The sequence below is a fragment of the Micropterus dolomieu genome, linkage group LG10 (assembly GCF_021292245.1).
Source record: "Micropterus dolomieu isolate WLL.071019.BEF.003 ecotype Adirondacks linkage group LG10, ASM2129224v1, whole genome shotgun sequence".
NCBI lineage: Eukaryota > Metazoa > Chordata > Actinopteri > Centrarchiformes > Centrarchidae > Micropterus > Micropterus dolomieu.
The window spans coordinates 16366208-16391625 of NC_060159.1; the positions used below are offsets into that span (position 1 = coordinate 16366208).

The 25418-nt window shown below is 40.1% G+C and overlaps 2 protein-coding genes across 5 annotated transcripts in view; one reads left to right on the forward strand and one right to left on the reverse strand.

Annotated features, from left to right (window-relative positions):
• stx11b.1 (syntaxin 11b, tandem duplicate 1) overlaps positions 1-1375 on the reverse strand; it is a 5815-nt gene extending 4440 nt beyond the window's left edge. For 2 of the 3 annotated variants that reach the window (XM_046061650.1, XM_046061651.1), the window contains exon 1: positions 1185-1375. The gene's annotated coding sequence lies outside the window, so the exon portion shown is untranslated. Of the gene's footprint in view, positions 1-500; positions 520-1184 lie in introns of those variants that run through there. The other variant, XM_046061652.1, reaches the window with a different exon arrangement.
• The window catches only part of mthfd1l (methylenetetrahydrofolate dehydrogenase (NADP+ dependent) 1 like), a 200997-nt gene that overhangs the window by 453 nt on the left and 175126 nt on the right, over positions 1-25418 (forward strand). Inside the window, exons 1-22 of one of the 2 annotated variants that reach the window (XM_046061636.1) lie at positions 707-1323; positions 2310-2394; positions 2581-2631; positions 2749-2802; positions 3572-3696; positions 4483-4583; positions 5267-5403; positions 5957-6068; positions 6389-6456; positions 6559-6656; positions 6875-7048; positions 7318-7454; positions 7990-8036; positions 8621-8728; positions 9136-9210; positions 9771-9873; positions 11314-11390; positions 12640-12780; positions 14277-14345; positions 18066-18177; positions 23961-24100; positions 25036-25077. In XM_046061636.1, coding sequence (XP_045917592.1) covers positions 1088-1323; positions 2310-2394; positions 2581-2631; positions 2749-2802; positions 3572-3696; positions 4483-4583; positions 5267-5403; positions 5957-6068; positions 6389-6456; positions 6559-6656; positions 6875-7048; positions 7318-7454; positions 7990-8036; positions 8621-8728; positions 9136-9210; positions 9771-9873; positions 11314-11390; positions 12640-12780; positions 14277-14345; positions 18066-18177; positions 23961-24100; positions 25036-25077 — 2292 coding nt within the window. In that variant the 5' untranslated portion in view covers positions 707-1087. Of the gene's footprint in view, positions 1-706; positions 1324-2309; positions 2395-2580; positions 2632-2748; positions 2803-3571; positions 3697-4482; positions 4584-5266; positions 5404-5956; positions 6069-6388; positions 6457-6558; positions 6657-6874; positions 7049-7317; positions 7455-7989; positions 8037-8620; positions 8729-9135; positions 9211-9770; positions 9874-11313; positions 11391-12639; positions 12781-14276; positions 14346-18065; positions 18178-23960; positions 24101-25035; positions 25078-25418 lie in introns of those variants that run through there. The other variant, XM_046061637.1, reaches the window with a different exon arrangement.

The window sequence follows — 25418 nt, forward strand, 5'->3', positions numbered from 1 at the left end:
GGGGAAAGAGAGAGAGAGGGAGGGAGAGAGAGAGAGAGAGAGAGAGAGAGAGAGAGAGAGACTTTATTTCTTCTTTCATTGTTGTCACCAACAGTGACACGAAATATGCGCGCTTGCCATGAATCATATGTTAGCCTACATCTCGTTTATCTAGAAGTTGTATTTTCCCTAGATGGCCACTGAGGTTGGACGATAAAAAAAAATATTCGCACTCCGATTGTGTGAGCTGTGTGATTTGGGTGAAGTGGGAAGTGAATAATATTTTTAGGAATTATAGGCTAACAAGTTAAGAAAGTTAATGTTCCTTGAAATGGCTCGACAAAACCCTGAAATATTCTATTCTGGTGTAGCCTCTAGATTATCAAAATGTGGAATAGCTGTTTAATTGTGTTTAAGTTACTGTGTCTATAGTTAGCCTTAAGTAGTCTATTTCGCCTAAGGCTGTTCAGAAGATTTCATTCTAAAAGATGCTTTTGTTGTTTTTCTATTTCTGGACTTACCTATGACGTTTTTGTGCCAACGTTTCTCTACCCCGGCAAATAGGCCAAACTCTTTGTTTATAGTCCTGACTGGATGTAGGCTATACATGTCATATTTTGTGAACTCCTTTGGCCTGACCTAACCTCCCCTCGTTCTGTCAAAGTCGCACGTGAACGCGCAACCGTAATCGCGAGCGTGTCCCTTCTTGTCAGGTTGCTGCTTTCAAGTGCAGGCTACCTCGGATTTACAATGTTAACACGCGAAGCGAGTATTCCAGTGTCCCTGGTTAATAACAAAATATAGCCCGTGTGCCAAAGTGTTGGCTATATTTGCTGTAGTCTTTTAACAAGACAAGCAGCCTCTTTAGCAGTAACCCTAGGACAGGGATTATCGTGTTAAGGGGATGCTGTGTGTGACGAACTCTGAATTTCAAATTTCCGACCGCCCGTGAAGAGGGCGTAGCTCCATCCAGACCCCTCTCGCCACCTCAACTTTCTTTTTGTTCCTCCCGGAGGTTGAACCATCGCTAGAGAAACAGAGAGGAAAAACATATAGGCCTGGCCACATTTAAAAAAAAAAACTAAACTAAAAACCAAAGGAAACGATCATGAAGTTGTCTATAATTCGTAGTGCGTGTGGCAGCCTTCGGCTACATCCAGCCCGTTCAGGAACCAGGCTCGGCGGTTTGTCGCGGAGATGCCTACCGGTTGGTCCTGCCAACAGCCGGTTGATCCTCCGGACGGCGAGCTCTGCCAGCAGCGGCGGGACTAACCCGAAATTAGCCGTCAGCTCTGGGGAACAGTCCCGAAAGAGTGATGGGTTTGAATGCGACAGTTCTTTGAGGTAAGAAATAAAGATGTACGTTAAAGCATATGTGGCCACACATTAGTGAATTACTGCTGTTTTTGTTGACCGAAAACGGTCGAGTGGTGTTTTGCTAGTGATAAACAGTGGTCGGTAATGTTAACAGTTACTTCCTGTATCACCGGCGATTTTTACTGTTGGCTAGGAGCCAGTTATGCACGTGTCTCAGATATCATCAGAGGGACTCCTGCCAGCTGATGCAACTTGTCTTCCTTGTTGCCAAAAACAGGATGCAAAAATGTGCATTGATTTACAAATGGCGAATGAAGCTAAAACACAAATGTGTGAATTATTGTTGCCTAAATGTTTTACTGTAACGTTATGTGACACAACATCACTACACGTTTTTATACGATTTGTATCATGTGTGATATTTACTGTACGTTATGGGGGTTTTAATGTTTAAGTGGTGTATTTTACTACTATAGAGTGTGTTGCGGAATAAAGTACATCAAATGATTGATCAGAGATAGCTAGATGTGGACTTGATCAAGTTAATGTTTACATTCTGGGCAATATATAGGTCAGTGTGTTAACTGTATACATTAACATACGTATTAGCCACGCTCACACAGTCACGTGCGCAGTAAGGTGGCCAATGGGTGCAATCTCCCAATGTGTTTTATTGTATAAAATCTATTTCCTTGATTTTTTTTTTTTTTTCTAAAGGGATGTGGTATTCTATTTACTGCCAAATCGCTATTTTTGTGATATATATTTAGTAGAATTAGTGCTTCTAGGAGTTGAATTTCACTATTAGATTATTAGATTAGGGAAAGTGGGAGCCTTTGAGGCACAATTTACATGTAAGTGGTTTATTTGAAACCAATGTTATCCACTTTTCTGTTCGAGGTACCTTTTCCAAAATCTTACAGAATGTATGTGTTTGGCTTGAATTTATTTTCCATGTGCAGCCTTACATGGATTTATAGAAACTGCTAATCAGTTCATTTTCTCTCTCACAGGGATGTGGTTCAGAGCACTAAGGAGGCAATGGTTGCTCTGCAGAGAACAAATCCAGCAATCCAACCTTTGTTAGTCATTATACAGGTATTCTAAGCAAAGTTCTATGCATGATTTTTGTTTCCCATTGTAGAATTAAAGACAAGTAAAAATAAGTGACATTAAACCTGCTTTGCCTTTATTTACCTGTTGACCTAAAGGTTGCCTGTTTTTACTGAAGCCATTGAAGATTCCTGTATTACCAGGTCTTTATGTTTATGTTGCTATCTTAAGGCAGGTGAAGATGACCGCTTGTTTGAGATCAATAAGAAAATGGCAGAAAGGGTAACTTTCTCTCTTCTTTCCTCTACATAGATTTCACCCATTTAGTCTTTTTGTTTTTTTTACAAATCTACACAGTAACTCAAACTGTTCACCCTGTCCTTGTCTGTATATCCACAGATGGGCTTAAACATCACTCAGATTTGTCTGGCAAAGGAGTGCAGTGAAGATGAAGTAAGTGAGGCTGACTCACACATAAACTAGGAGAACTCTTCCTACCCTCTCATTGCTTAGCAAGTCGGTGCGTGATGTTCACCTGGCTGTTTGTGGTTGTGTGAAGTGTCAAGGTAATCAGTGCCTCGCATAAGCGTTTGTTTCATTTAAACTGCATGTCATCATATATATCTACTGTTACATTGCTATTCCTTGATCTTAATTGATTGAGTCAGTCGTTAGGTTCTTTTTTTCACTCCATGGTATTTTCAGACCAAATGTAACTGGCACTGGGAAGCAGCCTCTCGTCTGTGGCTCTCTTTGCCCAGTTGGGAGTTGACGCGTGGTCCATATAGAAAGAAAGAACCCCTGGGAATAGCTCACACATTTCAGCTGACATTGGATACCTGGCCTAAAGGACCACCCACTGTTCTGCTGATCCACTGCTCTACTTTCACACATCTTTCTTTTTTCAGCCCCCATCCAACCTATCTCTTCTCTCTCCTCGGTGATTACTATCTATTTTATGCTCACTAGTACTGACCTGACTTAAATGAGCTGTTTTGAACTTTCCCTTGTTCTTAATCAGTACTTCATTCTTAAAAGATCACACATAATTAACCTTTTAGGTGTGAAGGCTGGGGTTTCTGTGGACCAACAGACAGTACTTATACCAGCATGTGTGATATTTATAGTCAACTATTGCAACCCTGGCTTGCAAATACTTTGGACTTTCTCTGCAAAAATTCTTGTGTGTGTGTTGTGTGTGTGTTGTTGTGTATGCGTGCAGATTGTAGAGGAGGTGTTGAAGTTGAATGAAGACCCCAGGGTGCATGGAGTCTACCTCCACCTCCCCCCTGCTTCCCTCACCAGTCGAGTGCTGAACACACTCAAACCTGAGAAGGATGTAGACGGGTAAAAAACCTGCACTAGCTAACTTGTATCATTGCATTCAAAACTGTTGAGTTTTCTACTCTCACAAAGAGAGGCACAACAGTGAAGAGCATAGCTCTTCCAAAAAGCACAAGTTCTTCAACTGTGTTGATTTAGGATGGTTGTCTCTTTTAATTAATTTCCTTTAAAAGGACTTGACATGCTATATGTGTGGCAGTAGATATTTTTAAGCAGCAGTCAGCTGGGTATCAGTGGTTTGTAATTCTTTGTCCCAACAGAGATAATTGCATTTACTCACATGGTATGTCAAATTGGCCCAAATCAGAAAGGGCTGCACAGAATTAAGACTGTGGAAATGGAGGCAGACAAGTGAATGACAAAATTAGCAAGGCACCCTTCATAATCACAAATGAAAGAGAATTGGTTCAGTCAAGGACAAATTATGTAAAGAAAATTCACAAAAAATGGTTACAGTTGTCCCATGAAAAGCCGAGTAATTTATTTTTAGTGTTTGATAAAGATTTTTTTTAAACCAGTAATCATAGATCTCTGTCCAATAATAAAATCTAAAACTACTCATATGCTGCTCACCAGTGTTAAGCTTTACCAGTAACTCATAAATGATGTGGGCCTCATGTGTATCCATATTTAAATTTTACCAATGTACTTGATGCTGTTCATTCATAGCACTTAACAAAACAACCTTTAACCTGTAAAAAGAGACCAACTTCCAGGGAGAAAATTATCCATTAAATTTGATTATGTTGAAAATTAAATATATTATATTTATGTCCATTTTTGTTTTAGGATATCAGATTTGAATTTGGGCCGTCTGGTACGAGGAGACCTGAGCAAAGGCTTTGTGCCACCCATAGCCAGCGCTGTCCTGGATCTCCTGGAGAAACATGGTGAGTTTCTGGGAAGGGAATTCAGTCCCTTCAGTCCCTGAGGCTGGGCTGTAACACATGGAAATTGCTTAACTCATGAAAGGTAAAGGGAAAAACTTTAGAAACACTTTAATATGTGTAGCTGTAACGGTGCTACATGTTCTCGTTGGACTCGCTACAGAGACGGCACAGCATGGAAAGTGATTGCTGACATGCTAACCAGTTTTGTACTATTTACTACAGTAATACTATAAAGTATACTCTACCAAATGTACTAATTTTGTTTGTTGTTGCAGTTAGTATAGAAGAAATGAATGTACTTTACTGTTGAATACTAGCAGAAAATGATACTATACTTAAATGATTGATTTAATGAATTTCACGTAAACTGCAACTTTGGAAGACCCTTGTCAATTTTAAATTTCATGTGTGGATAGGTTCACGGTTATTCTCAGTTTCTCTGAAACAGCTGGTATAACATAGATGTACAACTAGATTCACCAACATGTTTGTCCAGTTGTAGTGGTATTTGGGGTGGTACATTTCAAAAAGATAAAGTTTATGGTTATTATATTTGAAAATGTACCACATATCAGCATGCCTTATCTGTAATTATGACAGCAAAGCCATTTCCATCCATATTCAGACGCTCAGTATTTTAATAAATGAAGCATGTCCTAAGGTTGCATTAAACCTTTCTACAGATGCTCCTTTGGAAGGGAAAACTGTGTTGCTGGTCGGAGGAGAAGGAGCACTTGGGGTGGCCCTGCAGTGTCTGATTGAAAGAAGTGGAATGGTAGCACTCAAGAGCCATTGGCACTCCAAGAACCTACAGAAACAGGTGTTTGTATATGATTCTTTCTTCATTTTCTTGATGTTTTTTTATTTACCCAAAATATATTTTTATAAATGTACATTTTTAATCATTCACCCCCCTGTAGACTTGAAAGGTGACTTTTGAGAATGATTTGTTTTGAAAGGCCTACCCCCAAAGCCATCACTTTACAACTGATTATTTGTCATCCACTTCTCATCCTCCATATACTCAGCCATCTGTTTTCATTGTTCACTTGCGCCAGTTACAGTATGTGCAGTTTTAGTGGCTGGCCACATGGAGTCAGTCTCTGCTTTTTTAAATGTAATGTGAAGTAATGTGATCAGCTGTAACAGAGCTAACTTGAACCGTTTAGGTACTGGTAATTAAAAGTTATATATATTTTTTACTCGTCGTCACATTTAGACTGCATGATTTTTTTAGATTAATTTGTCATAAGTGTTTATGCCCTTTTACACATACAAGACATAACACACTTCTAAACTCTAACTCTTCACCTCTTTATTTTTTGCTTCATAGCTGTTTTTTTTTAATTGCCTTTCCTTTTCTTATTTCCTAGGTGATGCAGGCTGATGCTGTGGTTCTGTTAGGGGCAGGAACATTGGATGTCCCACCCACCTGGGTTAGACCAGGGGCGGCTGTCATCTGCTGTGAGCCCACCCTGAAGACAGGTATTGTAGACTATATTGTGACAGCCAAAAATATAGTATAATACAGTATTTGGCTTTTTTTTTTTTTTTCAGCATGAGTGACATTTCTTGTTCATCAAATATAAATTATAGAATGACGTGTAGCATTACTCTTTATTGTATAGACAGCCTTAGCAAGTTTTCCCCCTCTGCTGCAGTTGTGAGTTACATACTGTATGGTGGGACGCAGCATGTGTCCTCTGTTTTTCATATCTTTGTACTCTGTCCAACTCTCGTTTCACATTTGGAGCTGCATGTTTTTACTCAGCATGAGCATTAATCATACTGTTTTTTTGTTTCAGATGAACATGCTATTAAGATGTCCTCAAAATCTGGTTTAGGAAACCTCATAGCAGCTTACAGAACCCAGGTGATTCTCTTTGTTTCTGACTCCGTTCTCGCCCCGTTTGCATACTACATTCTGTCTTCAGTGTTCTTTAACTTGTTCTTTCTCTCCTTTTTTTCTGACTAGAATGTGGTGCGTAGTTGCAGTCGGTGGCTCCAGGAGCAGCAGTACCAACCGTGGCGTCTGCGTAGCCTCAAACTGCAGCCCCTGACCCCTGTACCAAGGTGAAGACCCTCATCTACCACTAATAGGAATTTTAACTGAATCTACCTGAATGCAGGATCTTTTTTTTTCTGAATGTAGGATTCTTTTCTCATGCCATACAGTTCTGAGTTACACCTATGTGAATGTTATATGAAAGAGACTGAGCGTAGTGTGTAAAAATAAAAGACACTGTCCACATATTTGATTCTTTAAAATGATTCTGTTCTCTGGTTATCAGTGACATAGAGATTTCCAGAGCTCAGACGCCTAAGCCAGTGGACCAACTGGCTAAGGAGATTGGTCTGCTGCCAGAAGAGCTTGAGGCCTATGGCAGGAACAAAGCTAAGGTCCGACTCTCCCTGTTAGACCGTCTCCACACACAACCTGATGGGAAATATGTCCTGGTTGCCGGGTGAGCATGACTTACTAATCAACTGAATCCTTTTCCTTAATTATCTTATTACTTCAGTGCCCCAGAGTGCTTAAATTTGCGATGTGAAAGAAGTAAGCCCTGCTGATCCTTAGCCAAGGGAACATCGCCAAGGAATCTTTCTACATCTAAGCATATTGTTTGGCTGCAGACTGAATGTGATTATGACATCAATGTACATAGACTGAATGACATTATTCATGCCAAAAAATATGAAATTCAATAATTTTCTGTGTTTTCTGTATGTCTAGTATAACTCCCACCCCACTGGGCGAAGGTAAAAGCACAGTGACCATCGGCCTGGTCCAGGCCCTGTCTGCCCACCTTAAGCTCAACTCCTTCGCCTGTCTCCGACAGCCTTCCCAGGGACCCACCTTCGGAGTTAAAGGTCAGCAATGAATATTTAGGTCAATGTGCTAACTGTACATGACATATCATGTCTGAAAAGTATGCTTTCACCTCTCTGTGTTCTCTCTGCATTACACGGTAATACAATACATTAATATTTTATTTTGACGATAATCATTCCAAAACTAATAAGTAGTAGTTTTCTTACTCTATTATTTTGTAAGAAAACTATTACAGTGAATAAGAACTTCAGTTACATTCTTTAAGGAGGTGTATTTTCATGACAGAAAGATGTCCAACTGTTTCACATGGTGGATGTTATCTTAGAATGAAACTCCTAACAATGTGTGGAATTTGAACAAAGCCAGAGACAGGCGCCCAAATCAGCAGTTAGGAATGTGTCAAGTAACTGTTTGATAAGCTATCTTTGTCAGCGTGAGCCTAGTGTTTCATACCCTGCTACATTTTTTGCTGGGGTGGAGCAGTTCACCCAGTCCTGCACTCAGCATTCCTCCTTTGTGTGTCCCTGTCCTGTTTGTCGGCCTCTGACTGTGCTACCTCTTCTTTGTGCCTAGGGGGAGCTGCAGGAGGGGGATATGCCCAGGTCATTCCTATGGAGGAGGTAAGATACACAGACGCTCTGAGTGCTCCCTAACAAGACTAGCGCAGGCTTCAAAGACCTAAGACATGCAGAGACTCACACCAGTTTATATGAAAGCGCATAAATACACACACACAACCCCTGGGGCTGTGGCATAATATTGCCTGTGACTAAAGGCACTGTCCGTGAAGGCCGGGAGGGAGGGTGGTTTTGAAGCTTACGACACATAAGGCAGTGTCCTTTTCTCATACCAAAACACAAGCTTTGTTGAGCTTTTTCCTTCTACCACTCCTCCTTCTCACTTCCTCACAGTGTTTTGTTTCCTTTAAATCGAGGGGCTCATACCAAACAGACAGAATATGTGTCATAATATTTTTAAAGACCTAAGTAACAAAGTCAAAACTCTGAAGCCACATTTATCTTGTGATAACAAATGTTGTGATTACAACCCATAAACCCCCATTGTTAGAGGTTTTTATTTCCACTGGGGCCATCCAAACCATTACAGGAGAGAGTGCTTTTGATTATTTTGTGTAATCAGCTCACCTCTCTTTCTCTTTTTCTGTTTGTTCTTTTGCTTTTGTTTTGGGTATCTTGCCCTTCAGTTCAACCTCCACCTGACTGGTGACATACATGCTATCACAGCAGCCAATAACTTGGTGGCAGCAGCCATCGATGCCAGGATGCTCCATGAAGCGACGCAGTCAGACAAGGTGACCGTGTGGTGTCACTCAGTAATAAACGCATTCTTACACTGCCAAAAAAAAATCTTTTTATCACATACTGTATATAATTAGTTTATAGCCCTGTTTTTGGCCCATTGCCCATACCTCAGACGGTGAACCTCCCCATGTGTACATACTACAATCTTATCTTGTTATGTCACTAAAGATTCACAGGGAAGCCTGGGAAACAATGTCACAGAGACAATTAATAGTAGCCAATCTACGTAAGAGCATGCTATTTATGTCCCAATTACATTTAGCAGTCCCAACTATGACATCAGTCAACAGTATTCTGTTAAAGAAAACATTCTTATCCCCCAAGGTGCTATTAAATGTACTGTATATGCAAATACACACATGAATTGCATGTAATTGTTTTGTCTTATATATTCAAGGCCCTGTTCAATAGACTGGTCCCTTCAGTGAATGGAGTCAGAAGGTTTTCACCCATCCAAATCTCCAGGCTGCGAGTAAGTCTAAACACTGCAGTGGCAGCATCACTAGTGGGGGAAAAAAAACACTGTTGTCCACTAGGGGACCCCAGTGAGCCTATCTTTTAAAAGGACCCTCTCTCCCTCCACCATGTCACCATCAGCAAATGTTAGTTTATATCTTACGATCTGTTTTTATGTCTACGAATAATGCTGTTTTATGTAGGGTGGATGAAGAATAATAATATCAAGTCTTAACAGATAAAATACATATGGCAGATGTTTGAACATAAGTCAACTCAGTATTTCCCTTTCCTGTTGCATTAAAAGCCTCTTAATGGATACAGTGAGAGATGTATATAGTGTAAGAGTTGTATGTGTTTTTCAAACACAGCACTCCCAGTGAACCTTTTGAACCTCTGTAGTCCTTGTAGTCTGGAATTGCTTTTACATGCCGGGATGATCATGTGTCCAGCTGATACTGACATAGCTAGAAAGATAGATTGTTTGCACCACTACTATCTAGCAGCCAAACATTGCACTTCTCCAAAAAGACGTACAGACAGTCCCTTAATCTTCTTTCTCTCTTCTAATTCCAGCGTCTAGGGATCAGTAAAATAGACCCTGCATCTCTCACACTCCAGGAAGTCAGCGCCTTTGCACGTCTTGACCTTGACCCTTCCAAGATCACCTGGCAGAGAGGTATCTATAGATATCTACAGCAATTCATTCTGCACATTACTTCCGGTTTCTACCTTCTAATAGTGAAGGGCAGTGATATTGAAATGCAGCCTTTTTATATGTTCTCTTTTTTCCCCCTTAGCCCAAACTAATAAAGACAACTTGTATGTCTGTGAAATATTAAGTAGGATTTGTGTTTGCTTCTTCATCCAGTGTGGATTGTCATTCCTTTGCTTCTTTCACATAAAACTAGTGTTAAAATTAGAGCTTCTCCTGGAACACACGTTTAAACTAAATCAAAATGTTTTAGCCTTGTTTTTTTTGGTATGCAGTGACAGTGTTATTTACAGAAATGTGTGATTTACTAAAATGGTGATTATATGGCATTGGTTGTGTCAACCACACAGCCACAAACATCTTAGAGATGTTTTGAATGGGACAATAATATGAAAAATTATATTTTATGTTTGGTTTTATAGTTCATACTGACATGAACTCTCTCAACTTTCCCTTGTCAATGAAACGGTAAGGCTTGTTACACCATGTATGATTTTCTACAAGCACAGAGTCATAATAATGATCAAAATATCATGACTATCACACAAATCTAATTTACATTAAATAAGACCAACATCCCATGGTTCATATTCAGAGTCTTTTATGAATTCATTACTAAAGATTGTCACATGCAATCTTGAATTAGAATGCATTTTCCATTTTTTATATAGGGAAACTTAACTGCAGTATGTTGGTATTCGCAAATGAAAAGTGGCCACTACAGCGCTCTCTGGCCCTTGTGTTCATATTGTATTAACACATTTATTGTAAAAGTGTTGCAGTCATCAGTCACAGGAAAATAAATGTGAGTATGGTAGGAGTGGAAGTAGCTATCTCAGTGGTAGCTGTGTTGGTTTAAAGTTGTCAGTGACAACAACCAGCCGGGTTCTGCTATGACTGATGTGGTATTTACTCTAGTGGCTCCAGAGGGCATTCTTATAAGTTGAACCCTGGAGATTAAAAACAGATTTACCACCTAATGGTATGTCGGTGCAACTATGTGTCTGTGTTCATGAAAGACACCATGTTTTTTCCCTTTCCCTTTCATTACTTTAAACTAACATGAGGATAGTGTTTGACTAATGTGGTTCCCATGCTCATTGTATTAACAGTGAAGCCACAGAGTAACCAATTTCTAGCCACCTTACAAGTGAAATTTAAAGTAGGAAATCCCTCGTAGCACAAGCACATGCAGTGTGTCTTTATGTGTGGAAATTGATTTTTACAGTCTGTCAGGTTCAGGCTGTAAAGACAAATCTTTTGTGTCGACGAGTCAGGTTAAGTTGTTTTTATTACTTTATTTAAAGTTTTGCCTGTCACTGATGCTATGCCAGTTTTCATACTTAAAGTAGTATATTTTGCGCGAAATTTACAGGCCATTAAATTGCATTTTTGTCTTTGCAGTTGTTGACACAAATGACCGTTTCTTGAGGAAGATCACCATCGGACAGGCAAGCACTGAAAAAGGACAGATCAGGGAGGTATGCAGCATTCATGCCTTCACAATCTTGATTCTTGAATTTATGACGTAGTTTTAAAATATTTGTCACCCACCGGCTTGGTTTGTGTATTTTTATGATAACCAGAATATGACTGCTTCTGCTGCATCAGTTTGGGACTGAGGCATCTACTAATGCTAATATGTTACATTCCTGTTCATTGCAAAAATATTCTCATTCACTCACAGTATGACAAACAGTGATATCACTGCAGTGTTTCCATTGCAGAGGTTTTGCATGAGCATGGGTCTAATATTATTATAAAGGTGGCACGAGATGTCTGCATTTTTAGGGATTCATACAGTAAGTGTATAAAAACTTTCCCATGCGGGGACACAGACACACTCCCCTCCATCCCCTCCTCTGTCTAGGATAAAGATGCATTTCACCCATATGTTTGTAGTAATGACAGCCAAATGAAATCCTGTAAATAAACACTTCACCTCAATGGGAAGCAAGCAGGCCTAAGTGAAAGCAAATGTTTAAGTGAAAAGAAAAATGAGACACACACACACACACACACACACACACACACCTGGAACAGTCTCTGAGCTAGTTCTGTTTCCCTTTCACTCCTCTGTCCTCCACCTTTCTCCATCTCTGAATCTCTGGAGCTCTCAGGATACACTATAGCCCCTCAGGGTTTTATCACCGGGAGTGGGAATAGAAATGTTTTTCCTTGGTGGATTGATGTGGTTTGAGTTATGTTTTAGTTTTTGGTGATGTGGAATGGAGACTACTTTGGTTTTCTGTACTCTTCCCTGTGAATGGACTTGTTTTCTCAAAAATCAATACAGTAAATTTCATCAAAAATAAGTTTAACATGTTCATAGTTTTAATTAAATAATTTTTCATAAAGTCTAAAACAAGGCCATGTTCATAAGATTCGTATAATCTTGCCCATGTGATAAAGCTGGTGACTATGGTCAGTGGAGAGTTGCCAGCTTTCTTCCCACATTGGTCTTCAGAGTCAGTCAGGGATAAAACATTTCATTCACTCTCAAAACTATTATTCTTTACTGAGCTGTCACCACCTTATAAAACTAAGTGACATATAATTTATTGTGAAAGTGTAAACATATTGCTTTGCATCGTAGCGGCAAACTTTCACACGATTTCACACAATAGTAGCCGATTTGTATGTTCATATCCACCAACTCCAAGCCACTGAACAAGTACTTTGTTGTCCTTGTTGTTTACATTGTATGATTTTCCTGTTCTCACACTCCAGACTGGGTTTGACATAGCAGTTGCCAGCGAGATCATGGCCATCCTGGCTCTGGCCGACAGCCTGGAGGACATGAAAAACAGACTGGCACGCATGGTGGTGGGGACCAGCCGCTCTGGACAGCCTGTCACCGCAGAGGACCTGGTGTGTGTTACCGTGTCTTTTCATTAAGAGGGTGTGGGAATTTTAAATCGTTGCTACATCTCAGAATTTCTACCGTGAAAGTATTAAATCAACTCCAGTTTTTTTTTTTTAGTTCAGATAAATGAAGAGACTTTCTGTGTCATCACCATGCAGAAAGAACTGTAAAAAGTTAGGTATGTTATGTACTGAACAGTCCTACATTTTTGGTTGGGACATCTGTGGCGTTGTGTATGCTGCTAGGAATTTTTCCAACCCAGGGAAAAAAGGCCACAACAGCTTCTTAAATCCCAGTTGTTAACAAAATTGTAGTGGCTGACGGAGATTAACACGCTGCAGCTTAAGAAAACGCAACATATAAACAAACAAAGAAATCATCACCACTTTGACAACACATACATTACATAAAAAAACTATATTGCCACTTTGACAACCGATGCATGGTATAAAAAAGCATGCTGCAAATCCACTGCAGGCAATGATTAGTCAAAATAAGTCTATTTTAGTTTTAATATTATGATTATGAGATTCTTTATTATTCGAGCTACCGTCTAAACAACTAAACTTCTGTTGTGTTATAAATTCCAACATAAGTCAACTCAGTATTTCCCTTTCCTGTTGCATTAAAAGCCTCTTAATGGATACAGTGAGAGATGTATATAGTGTAAGAGTTGTTCCGTTATTATGTAGGACTTGCAGTGTTCCTCTGCTTGCTTGTGTTTTCAAATTGATTGAAAGCGTGTTGTCCAAGTAGTGACAATCTTCTTATTCTTCTGCATTTGCTTGTGTTGGTCTATTTGCTTGTATTTTCTTATATTGCAGTGCACTGAGCAGAATCTGGCAGTCATCTGAAATCTTGTGTGTTTTTGTTAAAACGTGTATAAAACATGTGAAACAGGACCCCACATCGTCATCATTTAGTCTTTGCTGTCAAACTTGCCGCTTCGAATTTTCCTAATTCCCACTTGTCCCCGACACATTTATGTACAACTTCCTCTTTTCAAAACAACACATCTAATCTAGGTGTAACGTGCGACTATGATGCTCAGCAGAGTTTACCCGTTCCATCTGTGGCGTCAGCTGGCATTGGTTTGGTACAGAAGACTGCAGCCTATGTTGTTTCAGAGCCGTAGAGGAGGATCCCCTATAAAGTTACATTAGTCTTTCTGATTAGTCTGGATGCAAAAACATCACTACACCTCAGAGCAAGCCCCAGTGAGAGTGTGTGTGTGTGTGTGTGTGTGTGTGTGTGTGTATATGTGTGTTAGTGTGTTCACATTGCTGACGACAAGGCATATTTTGAGACACAAGCTTTACTTCTGCTGTTAAAGCGTAAAGGACAGAAACCTACAAATGGACTGTAGTGCCATTTATCATGTGTAGTTGACAAACATTTGAGCGTTCTTGTATTAGGGACGTTCAGTTTTTTGTCTGACTCCTAACAACTTGCTCTTGTTTTCCAACCAACACCTTCATATTTCTTTCTTCCTCCCCGTCAGGGTGTGAGTGGAGCACTGACGGTGTTAATGAAAGATGCCATCAAGCCCACGTTGATGCAGACCCTCGAGGTGAGACACACACATAACCCCACTTAAATACTCATTATCCTGCTCAACTGAGCGTCTTCTGGTAAAATTCTTGCAGAATAAATAGGCTGGCCGTCCACAGACACATTGGAATTGTGTAGTAGACCTACCTGTACTTCTGCTTTCAGATAAAAGAAAGAAGGAGAAAAGAGTTCTCCTCTGAGAGCTTTTAAGGAGTGATGATAGATTGGCCTCATCCTCCCAAGGCTCTTTATCTTAATAGCAAGTTGGCGGTGTGTAGAGGGCAGGTGGAGCTCTCAGACAGGAGGCCAGCATATCCAGATTCACACTGCCCTAAGGAAACCGTTTAATTTGACGACTGGTGTGGACCTATACCATAACTCTGCCTCTCGCTACATCTGGCTTTCATTTTGCTTTTGAGACTTTACCGTTAGATGAATGGACACTCGCACATAAACAATTCTCGCATGTGCACAAACACGCATATGCATATACCATCAGTGACCCTAAGTTGTCCCTGTGCTAGAGGGATGAGCCCAGCCCTGAAAGTGATGGTTGGAGATGTGGAGAGGAGTGGGGTTTGGAGGTTTTAATGGATTGAATGAACCGATAACAAACCAAACATCTAGTCTTAATCTTTGGCCTTTCTGGTACAGCAAAAGCCAACTTAGAAGAAGCACTGCATTTATAGGAGGCCGGCCCATTAACTAACTTATCCACTAAAGGATGAGGATGTAGTCTTTGAAATCGACCATGTAGCCTGGGCCCGGTATCATTCACTTCTTTCAGTCCTTATTGTGTCAGTAGGCATAAAATATTTGCTTTTTTACCGTTTACAGTTCTAATATTTGCAACCTTTTAAACCTTCTATGGTGCAAACTGAATATCTTTAGGCTTTAGACTGTTGGTTGGACAAAATAAGACATTTAAAATTGAAATAACCAGCAGACAGATTGATAATGAGTATACTGTCAGTTACATCTCTATATATCGTATTCTGTGTAAAAATAATATTTGTTTATAAATTATTAATATTAATAATTATTATTGGTCAGATTTACTTGGCATTTATCTGTTGAACTAGTGTAAATGTTAAAAAAACATGAACACTGCTAGTTACCCAGTTCACTCAGCATAGTGAATGGAAGTGGCTCTAAACCTGGGGGTTGGACTCTGTACGTACAGGCGAAGGCCGTCTGGTTTATTTTTTATGTTGATGCTCTCAGTGTTTGCTTTTCTCACTGGGAGTCTGAAACAATGGGTTGTGGGCCAATGGTTTGCTGTACCAGCAAAGTGTATTTTTCTGTTGGATTGATTTAAGTCATTAAAGTTTACAATGTTAGCAGTCATGCTTCTGCTAATTGTTTTTGTAGTAGGTCTATTTTTCGTTATGCTTGTTCCTTCTTGGTTTTGAGCAGAAAGCTTGATTACATGGCTGCTGGGTGGGGAAAATAAATACAGGCTGGATGTTTTCAAGTGTGTAGAGGGGGGTGGAGTGTTTCATAAAGCAGAGATTTGGTAACTTTCTGTTTTTTTGGAGGAAGCATTGCAGCCCTGTTCTGTGAAACCATTTCCTGTGTGTGTGTTTCCTGTGATTCTGGTTAGGGAACTAGTATTGGGACCAACCGGGCATCAGAGCTCCATGAGAATTTTCCACTGAGCTTGAACGCCTGTGTGCCCTTTATGCCCTCCAGGCTCGTGATTGTGTGTGTTGATATACAGAAGCACACATGAGAATAGATGTGCCATATGGAAGATAGTGAGTGTGTGTGTGTGTGTGTGTGTGTGTGTGTGTGTGTGTGTGTGTGTGTGTGTGTGTGTGTGTGTGTGTGTGTAAGAGTGTGCATTTCTATGTTGTTTCAGATGGAGAATGGTTTGGAGCACAAGAGGAAAAGGGATAGTTTTTGAACCCACTCCCTCTGTCTATTAAGCAGACCTCAGTTATTCTGTGCATTTTTTTTAAACATCCTGTCTACGTGGAGTTTCGCCAAACCGCATGCATCTTTCCATGGGTGAGGCAATAGATCATAGCATAGGCAATCAGACGTGTGAACACAGGCTTTCAGGAATCCTTGTGTTTGAAAATCTAGGCTTGGGAACATTTTGTTAATGTAGCACTGATGTGCAGCTTGTGTAGTGGAGGGTACAAGAGATGCACATGAAGAGGAAACAGTGACATGATCTGAATTTTCCTGTTTTTGTTCATTTGCCTAGTCTTCATAATCCTCTTGTCCACCAGTTGAAGAGGTTACACACTCGACTTTTCTATTATCTCCACGTGTTGCGGCTTATTTATTTCCTGAATCGCAGTCCCTAGTGTAAGGATGTGGAACGAGTGTAGAATGTGAACTGGATCGAGTGAAAGTTCAGAAGTTACGTTGAAATCTACATAATGTGTGACGTGTGTTAACGTTCCATCAGAATAAAGAAAGAAACATTGTATTGAATTGATAAGGGTAATAAAAGGATGTTTTTGGATTATATTGTGCACTCTTTCTCTCTTTTTCCCTTTTCCTGACACTTTCTCTTCATGCAGTTAGATGCTGCTGTAATCGGTATCACTACTACATAGACAAATAGACAAGTGGCAGCATTTGTCAGAGCCTTGTTGAATGGCTGATTTACTCCTCCGAGGGGAGGCTGTTTATGCAGGCACAGGGAGAGGTATGCAAACAAAAGCTTAGAAAACCACGCAAATCCTTCCTTTTTCCTCTCTCTCAAGGAATTCACATGCATTGTAACAATGGATCACTTGGCTTTCCTCACTTTTCTTCTTGACCTGTTTTCTCAGTAATGTCCTTTTTTTTTATTAAGTCTGTCATGAGTGCAACGAAAGGATCATGCTTAAAGAAGTAGAACTCTCCTTGGCAACCGTACTCTTTGATGTCTAAGTTGGATGCACACAGAAAAATACCTTTTGAATAATTCAGAACGAGCATTGCAGTGCTGTTGCCCGCAAACCTTTCAGGATAGGTCTGCTGCTTGTAAGCTAAAAGCAGCTGTGAGTTAGCCAGTAGTAGAGTTTCACCCCAGTTGAGAATAACCATTAGGTGTCATTGTAGAAAATCAATGTGAGATCATATCAGTGACCACAAGAACATCTGACTTACAGTAAATCCAAGGTGCAACATTAAAGTAGTGTAAGTACATAGAGATAAGTACACACACTCATAACTATGCTGATGTCAAATCTCATATATATAAAGGTAGATATTTCTGAACTCTCAGCAAGGTTAAGTTCAGCATACTCCCGATGGGGAACTGAACTCTTACATCTACAGAGGAGTAAATATTCAAACTGACAGTCAACCTTTCACCTTTATTAGAACTATGCACTCTGATATGAAATGTTAACACGTGTCTCACTGTTGTGTTTGTGTTTTGTAGTTGTAAGGTTGAAAATATCAACAGAAAGTACTCGCCTGAGTGTCTTCTAGACATACAAACTTGAAGTGCTCTGTTAGTTTGTATGTTTCCAGCCTTTAGGGAGTTATCCAAATCAGCAGTGGAAGCAAGCCTGGCCCACAGTCAGGCTGGCATACCAGTCGAGTACCCCTTAACTTGTGCTTACACAGTGCCAGCCAAAGTGCATGCACACTTAAATATTTATCCAGGATGTTTCTGAAGGATGGTGAATTTAGTATGAAAGAGCTGTTTAGTCCTTATTGAAACTTGGTCTGGTGAGTTGCACTGTTTTCTGACATCCTCCTGCATGTTTATGTGGCCCTCTCATTGTTGCAGGGTACGCCAGTGTTTGTCCACGCTGGGCCCTTTGCCAACATCGCCCATGGCAACTCCTCGGTGCTGGCGGACAAGCTGGCTTTGAAGTTGGTCGGACGGGACGGCTTTGTGGGTAAGAGCACACACACACACACACACACACAAACTAAGGCAGAAGCACAACCACAAAACCTTTTTGGGGACGACGGGCAAGAGGATGTTAACTGTCTAGGAGCCCCAGATGTGGAAGACTTTAAGGCGTAAGCTTTCCTTAGCAGGGCATATTGAACTATAACTTATCATTTACTCCAGTCATGAACTTCAGCTAGCTCCCCTGCAGTTAGAACCTTGCAATGAGCCTACACTCATCTCAGTTCTGGTTTTGGCTCTGTTCTACATGCCTCTGCTTGACTAGTGTGTCTGCGTAACTTTCTAGGAAACTGGTGGAAAGATTGCGTAAAAAACACACAAGAGAGCGGAAGGAAGCTGATTGATAATCTTAAGAGCCCCTGGAATGCTTTAGAGTAAACCACACTAATCCCTTCAACGTCAAAGCATACTTGAATATTGCCATTTTTTATCTGTCTATCCATCTCCCTGCTGTCTTGCTGTCTTTCTGTCTTCATTTACTTCAGCAGCAAAAGTGTGTGTGTGTGTGTGTGTGTGTGTGTGTGTGTGTGTGTGTGTGTGTGTGTGTGAAAGGGTGACTCTTTGGGCATACACAACATTTACACAGGCTGTCACCTGTGAGCTGGGCAAATGTGTAGGAAGCCTGAGCAGAGAGTTAGGTTTCACAACACTGGAGCAGAGAAGCTGGGAGGCTTGTATGCATTTTACACCACCACCTCTCCACCCCACTTGTTTTCGATCTGTCTGTCTCGTTCCTTCCCTTCCCTGTCTGTGTGTTGGTTACCTGACTCTCAGGTATGCCAGGAACTCGACCTCCCTCCTTTTCCTCCCTCGGCAGCTGGGATGCATGTATCCCCTTCTTGCACCCTCACTCCCCTCCTTCCCTCCCTCTTGAGCTCTGTTCCTACAAACTTTGACTTCTTTTAACTGGCCGCACCACTGAAAAGAACAATAATATGTCAGCAAAGTTAAGGAAATCCAAGTTAAACAAGGATAGTCTGTTGACTGTAATGGATTTACAACAGACTCTTTGGGTCAATATTTTATCGAATTCTTCGGTTTTCTCCCAAATAAGTTTGGCTAACCTGTGGGTTTCTTTTATAGTTGCTCTAATAAATACTTGGGTCAAATGACTATGTAATGTGAAAAGGGTCTCTCAGAGACATACCCACAGAGAATCATCACCCAACTCCTCAGCTGCAGCTAGTGACTTTCAGCTCAGTGTTTTGGTTTTACTGCTGGCAACTTCACTGTTTGGTTCCTTCTTCCTCATCAACTCTGTTTCCAGACAGCAGGCAGCTGTTTTGAGCCAAGAAGAAGAGCTCTAAAAACACACTGCACACTACCTGCTCAGCAGATGGCAAAGTAAGCTGGTTGGTTAAGACCCAGATACTTTGTCTCACGAGTTGGTGGAGTCCAGATTTGAGCTTAAATGAGAGTGAATATTGGACTTACATACTGCAAGCCAGGAGTCCAGAAACTTCAGGTTACAGAGGGACCCCGGTTCTCTGATACAATTTGCTTGGTGTCTCACTATGGGGTACGCTCCTCTTTTTACATCTCCTCCCTACAAATGGGATGATGCTGCATCATAAGCTCATTCAAAAACACTAATTTGGCTCAAGAGGCTTTACAATCTGTACATCATACAACATCCTCTCTCCTTAAACCCTGGATTTGGATTAGGATTAATCCCCCCCCCAAATCCCTTAAACTGGGAGGGTGGAAGAAACCTCTGGAAAAAATAAACAGAGGGGGGATCCTTCTTCCAGGACTGACATGCATGCAATAGATGTCTGTGGAAAGAGACCAAAATAGCAAAATTACAACATGGAAAATCTGTTTGTCAAAATGATCACCTGATTGCTCCTCTTTCTTTTCACAATCTTACAAAAATTTTTTAGCAGTGTCGCCGCATTCTCAAGTCATAACTTGATGAGTGCAATGTTATTACAGGATTGGACAGAGCAACGAAAAAGTAATGGCAATAATTATACAGTTCAGTTTAACTATGTCTAAAAGCTCCTCTGATGTGGCAAAGGAAGCACATGAACTCTTTGTGAACTCTGTGGGAGTGTGTGTATGAGCATACTCATGGCCATGCTTCATCATGCTCTGTATTATTGTGGGTTTTTCAAGTCACTTTGGAATTTGGACTTAAAATGGAGTAATGCTGCTATTGCGGGGAGGGGGCTGGTGGGGGATGAATTCCACATGCCAGATGTGAGGGATTCCTGTATCAGTCTGGAGTACTGAATACAGATAACCCCCCGATACTTACTGTATGATTCCCCACACTGCAACACCTCCCCTAAACTAAAACAACAAATCATTTGGACTTTTAGAGAATTGGCCTCTAAGAAATTATGATACATTAGCATGTAAAGCATGTTTCAAGCTCTATGCCCTTTTGACACCACTTTTTAAAAAACATCTCATGACGTTTACTGTCACTGAATTAACTTAAACTTACAAGAGACTTAGAAACATACTGGATTGGGTTTTAAAAGACTTACTCTGATTCACTTGGTAGTTTTATACACTTTAGTCAAATTTCCAAATTGTCTATCCTAGATATCTGCGTCCACTGTGCATTTATGCTCTGGTTTGTAAATCAGAATCCGCATGTAATATGCAAACAAGCGTGCATTAATGCAGCTTTAAATGCATTGGTAGATACAGCCCTCACATAGTGTGATAGTATGAATTTAGAAGTAGTACTGAAATGATTAGATTAATCGATTAGTTGGTTGAGAGATAATTAATAATGAATTAAGATCCATTATTAATTTAAAGTAAAAAATATGAAGAGTTTTATATCATAGTAAATTCACTATTTTTGTTTTTTTTGGTTTTGGACTGTTGGTTGCACAAAAGACACTTTGTGCTCTGCAAAATAGGCTAGCAAAGGGCATTTTTCTCTATTTTCTGACACTTAAAAAACTGATTTGTTGAACACATAATCAACAATAATGAAAATAATCATTAGTTGCAGTCCTTCTGTGTACAACATGGCTTATTGTGGAGAGCTCTAACAGGAAGAAGGTGGTCGTGTTGATCTAGCCTACTTTCCAGCCTTTTACGTATTGCTTTTATTGGCAGGGGTGCTGATACCAATGCTTTGACCGGTAGTAACACCATCCAGCTCTCTTTTCACTCGACACTATTGACCTTTTCTTCCCCTGTCGCTCTTTGGACAGTTCAAGGTTGTCACACAGAGCAGGAAGCTTGCGAGTGTTTCCTCATGACATCCTCTGGGGTCATTCTCCTGCTTGGTGAAATGTCAGTCGAAGGCTTGTTGTAGTTGCTGTCATTAAATACTTGCTGTCTTTGTTTCCATTCTTTTCTCACAGCTTTTGCTTTGCCTTAGTGTGCATGTGTGGTATGAGTATGCCTGTGCTAGGTTTTTGGGAGATCATTTATGGATATATCCACAAATCCTGTACCTAAGAATGTGATTTTCATTGGCAGGCTGGTTTAGTATTCAGAGCCAAAACTTTAGTGTGGTGCTAACATGAAACACTACACTCTGTCAGTGGCCAAATACAGTCTAGTTACATTCTTGTACTCATCCCTCAGGCTTTATTTGTTGCTCTTTTACTTTTGAATTATGCTATTTTCTCCTTTTCACTATTCTCCTCTTGCTCTTGTCCCCAGAAGGTCTTCTCGCCCCTCTCTAACTTAATTTAACTCCTTGTCTTCTTTCCACTTCCAATCTTCATGCCTCTCCTCTCCTCTCTTCTCTTCTTGCAGTGTTTTTACTCTTGCTTGCTTCTCTAGTGAATAAATTGAACCACACAGAGCAGAGTGATGCGTTTTCTCACTAAAGCCTCAGAGAGATGTACTTTATCAAGTGTCGGCCACAAGCACCATAAGCAACAGTGAATTACTCTTTTCTTACCAAAGGCCCCAAGTGGATAATGTTCTCTTGTAACGAAACAATGAATGTTTTCCTTTTCGTCTTTGCTGATTTCATAGTAAATTTATTTTTGGAAAAATTAATTTAATAAAATGTAAGCCTAATTAGATTTTTATTGCCATCCAGAATCGAGTACATAATAGATTTTCCGTCCTAAAGGAATTGATTCAAATCATTCCTGTATCCGACAGCTTAACTGTACTCTCTATAAAGTGTGCATTTACTGTATAGTTTCCTGGCATGCTTCCTAGTCAGGTTTCATTATTATCCTATTAATTGAATTAAATGTTCAGAGGGTAAGCTGTTGGTCATTGGCTGCCACACAGGCTGCCCATGCATAGTAGCATTCACCTTCTGTCTGTATGATCTGTGTTTTGATTTCACTGGTGGAAACAGTTGTGCTGGATATCCCAGTGAATTCAACGAAGACGTTTGGGCCTGCTCTAGCTCTAGTGGGAAAAAAAACATAAAAACTAATAGATTTTAGAATAATAAAGTGGTCATATCTAAACCAACCCTTGGCTGCTAAACCAAACCAGCTGTTCACTCTTTCTCCTAGTGTTGTCTAGTTCTTATGTAACTGTACTATGATTCTCCCTCTGTCTCTCTGTGTCATTTAATGACTCTGTTTTCTCCAAAACATACCGTGTTTTCTGAGCCCTCTTGGCTCTCAATAGTTAATCATCATTTAAATTGTATTACAGGAAGCTTTTGTTTGACCCACCTGTTCATGCACTTGCAAAAAATATTACTTTTGCATTTCAGTTTAAGGCTATTTATGGTTCAGCTTTTCCTAATGTAGCATGAGTTGTCAAAATATGGTCACATGGGCGGACTAGTTTAGACATCTAGATTATACACTACGTCATATATCTACATTTTGGGAGAAAATGAAAACAAACTTAATTCTTAATAAATAAGGCTTTATTGGTCCTCTGGTGGTCACAAAATGCTCTTAAAGCTTGATACTCAAACTGGACTTCATTTGTAATAAATGCTGACGGGCAGCTTGAACCGGAGGGATGAAACTGCATCTAATGTCACGTGCATTTTATGTAGTTTAGCTTTGAATTCATGGTTTCACAAGGTTGTTTAGTGTTGCATTTTCACTACAAATAAACAGCACCAGAGTACATTTAGAAGCAGATTTGGAATCCCACATACTTCGGTGGTGTACGTGCAGTTATTTTTTTCTCTTCCAGGATTCAAATGACTCACGAGGCTTAACAAACTGCAGTTAATGGGGAAAAAACATCAGTATTTGTTGAATCCTCACTAAATAAGTTAAGTGTGAAATCAGCCTTCCTCTAAAATTTGAAATTTGGCCCACCAGCAGATGTTTTAGTACAGTGGTGCCACACACACATTCGCGCAGTCCCACACACATACATACAACAAGTAACAGGAAACCTTATCTTAACAACTGTCACTCCAGGTGGACTATTGCTTTGTTTGGAGCCCGTTCAAGAGGCCTGTGTGTAAGGCCGTCCATATCAGAGGCCCTCTGTCTCTTTGAGAGCCCTTACAGTGAACCCATTGCTCAATACAGTGTTACTCTTCAGACAGAAACACAGACTCAACTCTTATTCCCATGATTCTTTAAAGATGTCTGACTGTGTGTATAAAGTTGTTTCAAGAAGAAAATGCTGCTGCAGTTGTGGTTTGGTGCATAGAATTGATTTGGCAAGTTTTTACTTAAAGAGCACAAACAAAACCTGGGAAAAGGGATGAGGGAATAAACATTGCTTAATCACTATCTGCTTACATTATGCTTGTGGAGATTCTTAACATCCGCGCAATAGGTTATTGTTGGAAATGTGACTTTTTGATATGGAAATGTGTAGTTCTCCCTGTCTGTTTCCTAACAGTGACAGAAGCTGGTTTTGGAGCGGACATCGGGATGGAGAAATTCTTCAACATCAAATGTCGGGCTTCAGGGCTCAGGCCAAATGTGGTGGTGTTGGTTGCAACTGTCCGAGCGTTAAAGATGCATGGCGGCGGCCCAAATGTAAGTTAACACAACACAGTCAACAAAACACCACAGACTGATGTGTTTTGAATTGCACTGGATAAGTACAACTTTACAATGGCCACAACACTTTCTGTCTTTTTTTTTTCTCTCTCCATAATGCTGCCTTAGAATATCATAATGTGGTCTTGTAGCCTGGCTTTTACATTTTCTCTGATGTAGTAGAATTTAGTGATCAAGCGTAGATGTTTTCAACACCCTACGCTAGCATGTGACACATGTTGTGTAAAGAGTCTTAATCACCCATATAAACAGGCTGCTATGCTGTTAAAGAGCTGTATAATTGAATTGATTAAACAGTTTATACAATCACTGAAAGTCATCTTGGGTCTGATCAGACCTGAACAGATGTATACAGTGCATCTTAAAAAGACACATAACAACCGTTGCATGACGGTTTCAGTGGCCTTTTTATGAGCTAAATTCTCCTTTTGTGAGGTAGTATGCTGTCCTGGTACACCTCCTTGCTGCTCATTAATGGCTGAATACGATCACATGCCAAATACAAGAAGGGCATTTAAGGCCAAGATGACATTTCTGATAGGTCAGGCTTATGTTCCAGATTCGTTTGGAAACTTTCAGATGTTTGTGCGTTCCTCCGTGAAAAAAAAATACTTGAATGACCCACGTTCATACAACAACAATGGCAACAATAATAGAAATCGACATAGAATTTCTTGGTCCTTATCGGTCTGCATCCCATTTACTGAAATGAATGCCTCAAATTAATAGCAGTGTTCGAAGGCTTTTCCATGAAAACATTTAAAAGAGAAACATGGCAATAAAATAGCTATTCTGCATTAGAAATAAATGTGTCCAAAAAAGCTACAAGCTGGAAAGTGAAATAATACATTGTTGAATGTGATAAAAGACTGAGGTGTGTGTGATTACTTGTTTTCTCTGTGTGTTTTCAGGTGTCAGCAGGCACACCTCTTCCCAAAGAGTACATTGATGAGGTATGAGCCATATTGATATGCATAAATGCACACATAAACAAGCTTAGCCACTGTGATGAAAAGAGAAACATAAGGGAGACGAGACAAACCTGTAAACATTTTTGAGGTGCGGAGTTTGGGGGTTGTTATGTCACTTCCAATCAAGTGAAAAGAATTGTCTGAGCCTGTTTTACTACATTTAATCATAAAGGACAGGATGTTTCAAGGAAGATTAAAGCTAATTAAACTCATTGGCCAATGCAGGGCCCCAATTATAAAACAATCACATGCTCATTACCATAACTCTATTTAGTTATGTGTGTTGTGTTTTTGAGTGAACTGCCATGCATAACTATGGGTGG